The sequence below is a fragment of the Arachis ipaensis genome, chromosome B9 (assembly GCF_059453495.1).
Source record: "Arachis ipaensis isolate K30076 ecotype BB chromosome B9, ASM5945349v1, whole genome shotgun sequence".
Classification (NCBI taxonomy): Eukaryota; Viridiplantae; Streptophyta; class Magnoliopsida; order Fabales; family Fabaceae; genus Arachis; species Arachis ipaensis.
Genome location: NC_142444.1, coordinates 117,486,627 through 117,495,961, shown reverse-complemented (window position 1 = coordinate 117,495,961; position 9,335 = coordinate 117,486,627). Strand labels below are relative to the sequence as shown.

The window sequence follows — 9,335 nt, the reverse complement described above, 5'->3', positions numbered from 1 at the left end:
AGAGTATACATATCCGGTGAGGGTTCAATTGCCCAATTCTATGTATCCACCTACCATGAGATCATATCTTGCAAGTTTAAAATTTTTTTAGAACTCAAATTAATTTATGGGATTGACTTGATTGTTATTGTTTTTAGCCCTCTATGTTTATTTGTATTCTTGAAAATTGATTTGTTTTAACCAAGTAGATACAAGTAGATAAAATTAGGTAGAATAGTTTATATATAGTTTGCAGATAATAAGTCTTGAGATCCCTTAATCTTGTCTTTCTTAATGCTTAGCATGAGGACATACTATTATTTAAGTGTGGGGGAATAGATAAATCTATATTTTATGATGATTTTTGGTTGAAAAGAGTAGATTTTATCAACTTATCTTGCACTTATTCCTTGAAATTGTATGTTTTTGTGAATTTTCTCCTAATTGTGCTTAATTATTAAAAATATACTTTTTATGCTTTAAATTGCCAAATTTAATTCACTTTTACCCCATCGATGTCTTGATATATTTGTTTAAGTGATTTAAGGTTTAGAAGGTAAAGATGACTTAGGAAGTTGAAAAAAAAGCATGCAAAAGTGGAGGATTCATGAAGAAATAAAAATTAAAAATTTTTCAAGTCGTGCGTACGCATCATCCTCAATTCGTGCATACGCACCATAAGGGCGTACGCATGACTCCAAGCACATGACTCACTTAAAAGAACAAGTGGCTCACGATTTTAATCCCAATCCAACTCATTTCTAAAGTATTTGAAGCATAGATCAAGGGGATCAACCAAGTAGTTTTAGTTTAGGTTTTTATTATGGTTTAGGTGATTCTAGAGAGAGAAGTTCCAACTTCTTTCTAGAATTTTAGGATTTTTAGGATTTCTTAGTATAATTTCTCTCTAGTTTTAAGTTTTTGATCTTATTTTGGTTTAGTTTTCTTTATATTTTCTTATTCTACCATCTTATTTTACTTCGTTTTTATTGTTAGTTTTTTTTTTTTTTTTTTGCTATTTTTAGTTTATGAAAATTTGTCGAATTTTCAATTTTCTTTAATGCAATTTGATATTTTTCATGTTTATTGATGTTTATTTGAGTTATTATTATTGCTTTCTTATCTTGGTTAGTTATAGATTTTATTATTATTGCAATTTATGATGCTTTGCTTTTATACCTCCTAAGTGTCCGATAAAATGTCTTTCTTAGTTTTAGAGTAGAATTTTGCATTCTTGGCTTGGGTTGGTAACTTGGGTGATCTTGAGTTACTAATGTCCAAATTGATTGATAATTTAGGAATTTTAATTAATCTTGTTTCTATTTACGCTAATCTTTTGCTAATTCAATTAGTAAGTTGATTAAGACTTATGGATTAGAGGTTGACTTTTCTCGCCGTTTAGAGGTTGACGAATTGTGTTTATTCTTTATAATTATCATGTTGTGGTTAGTGATAAAGATAGTGATCCTTAACCATTAACCATTGCCAATATCTTTCTTAGCTAAGTTGCTTTGTTGCTCTTAGTTTTTTTTTTTTTGTCATTTAGATATTGCTTTGTTTTTAATTTCTTGCTATTTATACTTTTTTGTTTATTGATATCAAAATTCCGATCCCTCATAGCCAATGATACGCACGTCTGACTACAATTCCGTGGGAGAACGATCCAAGATTTAAAACTTTCGGTATTTAATTTGAATTGTGACAATTTTTTTAATCTTTGATAAGGTTAGTCACCAGTTTAGATCTATACTCATAGCAAATCTTATGTTTTTAATTTGCGAAATTCTAATCAATATCTAACCCTCATCACATTCCTCAAAAAAAAAAAAGAGAAAAGAAAAATAACACCAAAGACTTATAGTTACTTTAACTATACTTTTTTTTTTAAACTATAAAACTAAGGCTTTTTTATTCTCAAGGACAAAAACTACGTTAGCCCAATGGATAGAGGTAGGCATTCACTAATTTGTTGTATTAAAATTAATTACCAACAAATCAATTTGGGTTGGTCGAGTAGTCAGTTCACTCGTTTGCTTAAACAAGTATTTGGGATTTGAATCCTTCTTTGTGCATGCAGCGACTCATTAATCAGCAGCAGACCCTTAAATAAAATTTAGATCTACGACGGATTAATTTTTAGCCTGTCGGACTGAAAAATACCGTATACGAACAGTATAAAGTAGCTTGTCCTTCCTACAGCAATGCTTCAAAACATTCAGAAGATATCTCGTCCTATGACAGTAGAACTCGCCAACAAATAATTCGTAACCAAATTTCAAGGAAAAGAAAATGTACATGTGGGTAGTGGGAATTTGTGTCACACACTCACACATAGGTTGCATTCAAGTAAACTTATATATGCCCAATTTTTCAAACCGTGTAATAGTTAGTCTTTTGAGTGGACACTAACAAAAGAAATTAGTCTTTTGAGACAAAGACTTGTATGCTCTACAACTTTCCTTGCATTTTCTGGGAAAAAAACATTGACTAATTCAAGTCTTCTCTCCAAACAACACTCAATTCATTATTCTCCGAGTTTTCTCTCCCCAGTCCACACATGCATACACTTTGCAGCTTCTATGATATATGTAAGGCAGGTCTACCACACTCTTCATCTTCTTCAATTCTTCCTTGCAACCGAATGACACTGTTATCATAGTAATGATGTGCGTGTTGTGCATGACTTTGAATTGAATTAAGAGAAACCATTATGAGACTATTATTATTATGACTTGGTTTTGCTTACTTTTATATATAAAAGGCATATCGTATAGCTTAATAACCAGTGCTAATTACTTAACTCCGTTTCTTGCAGCAGTTCTTTGGATTTCTCTTTTCCCGCTTTAAAGGTTAATTAAAATCATTTTTCTTGATTTTCAATTCAAAGTCCCATGTGTTATTTGCAGCTTTGGCACAATATTTTAGTTTTTAAAATTACTTTGATTGCTCACTGCAACTGTCATGAACTGTATTCAGGCTTATGTTGATAGCTGTAACCAGGAACTGCCTAAAAAGTCACAAGTATGGAGCATGGTTTTTATTGCATAGAGAATGATGTACATAGTTTGATTAAAGATGCTTGCTGTAGAATTAATGAGATGATGCAGAATTTCCATTTCTTTCTATTTTGAATCAGAGGATTGACTAAGAGGAATTCAACTGCAGGGAAGAGTAGATTCAATTTTGTTTGGCTTGCCTGATCCGAGTTTAGAAATTTCAGTATGGTAGGACTTGAGATCATACCAATAGGCACAATTTTGGCAGTGCTAACCAACCAGGTCTTGAAAACGGCTCATGCAGCGGCCGATGTTCTTATAGGCAAAGAAAGTTTCAAAATCCTCTCAAAACACCTCTTTGATATTGAGCCTGTTCTGAAGGAACTACAGCTTCAAGAGCTCAATGAATCTCAAGCTGCAAGGGCTGCTTTGGAATCACTAGAATCAGATGTCAAAAGGGCTAACAATTTGGTCGAAAAGTACAGGAACCGTGGCAGATTCTATCTTCTGGTTAAGTGCAGATACATAGTTGGGGAGGTTGAGCAAGTCACAAGAGATATTGGCAAGTCTCTGGCTGCACTTTCGCTTGCGAATACTGAAGTCCTAACAAGAATCTCTGATCAGGTTGACAGGCTGCAGAATGAGATGCAGAGAGTGGAGTTTGAGGCTTCGCGGTCGCAGCTTCAGATTGTTGAGAAGTTAGATTATGCACTTAGAGAACAGAAACTCGATCAGGCTTTCGCAAATGACATGCTTGAGGAAATAGCAAGAGCCGTTGGCGTGCCAGTGGAGCCTTCAGAGATAAGCAAAGAATTAGCCAGCATTAGGAAGGAGAAAGAAGAAGCTGCAAGCCGGAAAGAGCGAGCCGAGTACATTTTCTTGGAGCAGATCATTGAGTTACTCTCTAGAGCTGATGCAGCAAGGGACTATGAAGGAGTGAAGAAACAATACTTTGAAAGAGTTCAAGTCATAGAAAGATATGATTCAAGGGAAACTTATATCTTACCACTCAATCCTTTCCTCTGCTCGATAACCGGCGTGGTTATGGTTGATCCTGTTAGCCTTTGTACTGGTACTACATGTGAGAGATCTGCCATTGAAGATTGGTTTCACAATGGGAACCGAACGGATCCAGAAACAAACGAGGTTCTTGAAGAAACTACCCTGAGGTCTAACATTCCACTAAGACAATCCATAGAAGAATGGAGAGAACTTAATTATTGTCTTGTTATAAGGTCTATCAAGGAAAATCTGATCACAAATTATGAAGTGCACGAGTCTTTGAGCCTAATTCAGGCCCTTATGAGAGAAAATTCTATTAACAAGGATTGGATTTCTATTGGAGGGGTAACGGATGTTGTTATCTCTATCCTTGGAAACTCTAATTATAAAGAAGCCAAGTTGAGGATTCTGATTACTCTGAAGGATGTTGTAGAGGGACATGCAAGAAACAAGGTAAATCAATATGGATAAGTTGAATGCTACTTTCATGTTTCATTTCTGTTCATTCTTCATTCCTTGTATTCCTTATCTTATGCAAAATCATCAAGACTAATTTAAAGGAAATTTTATAGGAGAAAGTGGCTGAATCTCAAGGATGGGATCAGATTATTTGTTGCTTAGGGGGTGATTCTAGCACTTCAAAGGCAGCAATCGATCTGCTGTACGAGTTGCTTCAAGGGCGGTCCGGCTGGAACAAAAGCTTTTGCAAAAAACTCTCTGAGAATCAGAATGCAATTCCTTTCCTTGTTACCTTTCTAAAGGGATCAGACAACGATCCAGCCGAGGCAGCAGAAAAGATTTTGATGGAAGTTTTCAAAATAAATGAGGAAAGTATTACAACTGCTGCTAGATTTGGCTGGTATAAACCCCTCGTTGATCGCATGATTCAAGGTAACATGAATGTAATTATGCACACACATACATGATGCATGTAATTTACAATGATTGTAGTTTGTATAAACCGTCAAATATACTTGTGATTGTTTGTCTTAACAGAACCAGATTCGAGACTAGGAATGGCGAAAGGCATAGTAAGCTTGGAGTTAAACCTGTTAGAGTTGAAAGAACTTGGTGAGGAAGGTGTTATACCTCCTCTTCTAGAAATGCTATCTGGAAGCATTGAATCAAAGGACTTGTCACTATCAGCACTGGTTAAACTAGCAGGATGTCCTCCAAACAAGAGAATAATCGCAGAATCTGGAGGTGTTCCTTTGATTCTAGATCTAACATTCTCAACGCGGATGAGGACATTCATTACTATCAAATGCTGCGAAATCCTGGAGAAGCTTTCCTTTGATGAAGATGGAATAGACTTGTTTGTTGACAGAGAAGGGAATCAACTTGAGTTAGATTCCATCATCACCAATTTGCTAGCATTGCAGCAGAGTTTCAACACTGGATACAATTTTCGCAAGCCTGCGCTGCGCGCTCTTTTAGGCATTTGCAAGTTTGAGACTGATTTAATTAAGAAGGCAATTCTTGCAGCCAATAGTGTGTCTCTAATTCTTCCACTTCTTGATGACTCTGATTCAGAAATCCGAGAAACTGCAATAAACTTGCTCTTTCTATTCTCCCAGCACGAGCCGGATGGAGTAGTTGAGTATCTCTTCAGGCCTAGAAGGCTAGAAGCCTTGATTGGTTTTCTTGAGAATGATGAGAATGACAATGTGAGGATGGCTGCGGCCGGATTACTCGCAAACCTTCCTAAATCAGAAAGAGAACTCACTATGAAGTTGATTGAATTAGGTGGACTTGATGCTATAATAAGCATATTGAGAACTGGTACAATGGAAGCCAAGGAAAATGCTCTGAGTGCACTCTTTAGATTCACTGATCCTACAAATATTGAGTCGCAGCGCGATCTTGTTAAACGAGGGATATATCCTCTACTTGTCAACTTTCTCAACACTGGTTCCGTCACAGCAAAGGCAAGAGCAGCAGCATTCATTGCTGATCTATCAATGAGCACTCCAAAGCTCACAATTGTTTCTAAATCGCCCGGCTGCTGGTTTTTCAAGTCATCACGAGTTCCCTTATGCTTGGCGCATGGAAGCATATGCAGTGTTGCCACCACATTCTGCCTTATTGAAGCAAATGCCTTACCTGGATTGATCAAATTACTGCATGGAGAGGTTCATGCTACTGCTTATGAAGCAATTCAAACACTTTCCACATTGGTTTTGGAGGATTTTCCTCAGAGAGGAGCCATAGTCCTGCATAAGAACAATGCAATAACACCCTTGTTGGAGATTCTGAATTGGGGTTCTGATTATCTCAAAGCTGAAGCTCTAGGATTATTAGAAAAGGTCTTTGTGTCAAAGGAAATGGTGGAGTATTATGGAACAACAGCCAGGTTGAGGCTAATTGGAATCACTGGCATGAATATCTATGGAGATGGCCACCTTAGAAGGAAGGCTGCTAAGGTACTATCTTTGCTCGAGCGATATTCGAGATCATCGTCCTCTGCAATCTCCGGTGTTCCGGAGTGAAATTCATTTGCCACTTGGTGTTTTGGAGGGAAAATGTTGGAACAGATAAAGGACTTCAGTTTACACTTCAAACTTTTCCTTTCCCCTCTGTTTGGATTTATCTGAGTTCATGTTACCTCATTTTCTTTCTTGTAATCTTGGCAATGGCGAAGTAATAAGTGTACAGTTTGTCTGTTTATAAATTTTCAAGTCCATTGTGTGTAATGTGTACTACAACTTAGAAATCAAGGAACTTTTATTTAAAAGTAAATTCCTCAACTTGAAAATTGTAATTAGTTTCCAAATTAAATCTGCTAGAAGTGTAGATGATCAAATGTGATATTTGTACTTTCCTCACATATGGTTGAAATTTTCAATTATCTTGAAAAAATAATGTTGAATGGGACAATACTAATATCATTGCCATACAATCATACATATCAGTAAAAAGTAATTAGCAATGGACCACGCCTTAGCAACTTAGCCAGCCTTACATTTATATAAAAGCTTAGGTAGCAAAAGAAATCAAAGGCTTTCATTAATATTACCGTTTTCTTTTTTTCCCATTATTCTTTGAAGTTTGAGTAATGAACAGGTGGGAACACATTTACACTTCGCGATAGAGTTTAGACCAATCAAGGCAATGAGCTGGCACATGTTCCATTATTTCTGATGGATTACCCAAAAGGCCAATCAGTGCCTGTGCCTGTGCCTGTTTAGTACAAATTAAATACAGGTGAACAACTTTATTTAGGTTGCTCCATCACTTATCTACTTAAATAAATGTCAAAAGGTTGAATTTTATTTTGTGTATATAATAATTTATTGGCAAATGTAAAACTCTTAAATAGAACTTAAATTCACGATAGATTAATTCTTAACTTGTCAAATTAAAAGAAACTATAAAAAATAAAAAAGAAAATACATGTAAAAATCAAAGAATATATATACCAACAAAAATCGTTATCAAAAATATATATACCAACAAAATAATTATGTAAGCCTTCTTCCTCTTTCTAGCAATACATAAAAATAAAACAAAAAATGTTTGGCCAGAAAGGATTCTTAGACACATTTCTTTCACAAAAAGCAATTGTTTTTGTCCTAATGACGTCCAATTCCTGTTATAAGAAACTCGATTAATCTAACCACTCAATTTACCAGAAGTTCTATGAGGAAAAAAAAGGGTAGAGTTTTTTATTAAATTTTTTTTTTCAATATTTAAATTCTAAATTTCGAATCAAAAGAGAAATATGTACAACCTTATCCGATTGTACGTTCATCAAAAAGCAACATTATTTTTGAAAATATAGTTTTTAGCAGAGTCAAATTAAAGGTGTTAATACAGTGAATCTTGTAATTGCTACAAGAACAAGAGACTAAAATGTATAGCAGCGTACAAAGTTAGATGATACAGCAATGAAGTCCCAATAATTCATGCAATAAAAAAAACATTACCCCTGATTTTAATTTCATTTTTTTTAGGTTCTACAAAGTGCCACATAAATATTAGTAAAATTATATATCATAAAAATTAATTTGATACTCAATATGAGATTTGTCATTCAGAAACTTAGTTTTATTTTAATTTATTAATAATATTATAATATTTATTTAATAAATTTAATGAATATATAAATAATTGTATTGTATTAATCTTTTTTTAAAATAATACGATATCTCTTTATACCAATATTATTTAAATAATACTGAAAAAATATCCTATTGAAATTGCTGTCAGATTAATTTATACGAGAATCAGTTTGATGTATGGCCCAAAAATTCAATACAGTCAGTAAGACAGCTAGCCTGCATGTTGTATATATATATACGCAAGCTATGCATCAAATCAAGGGAAGGCCCTTTGTTCTAATTGATAGGATCAATAATGGAGGTGTATCTATACATAACATGCAATGAAAGTTGTAGTGTTTTTATATTGTTGAACATTTAATGAACTTCATAGGCTTGGTCAAAGAAAAAATTCAACTTCCCCTTTTGGTTCCTTATAATACCGCAGGTAAGGAGGCTGAAATTTTCATAAACTAAAGCTTCGTTTCAAATTATTATTAATATCACGACTTGAATTAACAATGTTATAATATGTATTTAAATATATGATATTAGACATATAAAGTATGTAGACCTGTTACACATACAAATTTTTTTTGTTTATAAATTTATACAAATTGATCTAAGTCCAATAAAAACAACTCTCACATTAACGTACATATAAACACGCGTTCATTCAACCATTTTGAATAGCGCGCTATTATGAAAAACGCTTCTTCTTTTTTTATCAAAACATCAATTCTAAAGATTCAAACGATACTCAAAATCTCTGAGAAAACTATCAAAATTGTCACGAAAATTTAAGGAAATCAACAAGAGATAGAATTTCAAAACCTCTATCAAGAAACACAGAAACAAAAGACGAAAGATTATTCAAGGTATTGTTTCACTAATCATCGAGTTTTTTCACTTTTCTCTTTCTCATTTCGATCACAAAACACTAGATAGTCATATTTCTGTTTATTTAGTAGATTCATTATGTGTTCTTACTTTAAAATACATATATATTACTATTCTCATCATACTGTTCAATCAGTGATAACTATTTTACGTACTATTTTGCGTATAGTTTAATGTATATTTTCATGTGTTTGAGGGATTTGAATGTATTTTTGTGCATATTTGCATATTTCGAACTGAGTTTGTCTGTAAGAACTGAGTTTGTATAAATTGAAGCTTTCGCTGCATTTCAAGTGAATTCATGTATAACTAGTGCTGTTGTCCTATCCTTGCTGTAACTAGAAACAAAATACTGTTTTTGTGCTTTTGGCGTCATTTTATGGATGTTTGATTGAGTTGAATATCATTTTGAACTCAT

General features: G+C 33.9%; 1 protein-coding gene across 20 annotated transcripts; it reads left to right on the top strand.

The window, feature by feature from the left end:
* The first annotated feature begins 2,277 nt into the window (after nucleotides 1-2,277).
* Nucleotides 2,278-6,716, top strand: LOC107618086 (U-box domain-containing protein 43). 20 transcript variants are annotated; one of them, XM_088499760.1, is made up of 6 exons: nucleotides 2,364-2,572; nucleotides 2,798-2,828; nucleotides 2,956-3,000; nucleotides 3,145-4,430; nucleotides 4,550-4,868; nucleotides 4,974-6,716. In XM_088499760.1, the coding sequence occupies exons 4-6, from the start codon at nucleotides 3,201-3,203 to the stop codon at nucleotides 6,464-6,466; spliced, it is 3,042 nt and encodes a 1,013-aa protein (XP_088355886.1). In that variant the 5' UTR covers nucleotides 2,364-2,572; nucleotides 2,798-2,828; nucleotides 2,956-3,000; nucleotides 3,145-3,200; the 3' UTR covers nucleotides 6,467-6,716. The 20 variants fall into 20 exon arrangements, with proteins under 20 accessions (XP_088355887.1, XP_016175508.1, XP_088355886.1 ...); XM_088499756.1 differs by having other exon boundaries at nucleotides 3,116-4,430; XM_088499759.1 differs by having other exon boundaries at nucleotides 2,795-2,828.
* Nucleotides 6,717-9,335: the final 2,619 nt, after the last annotated feature.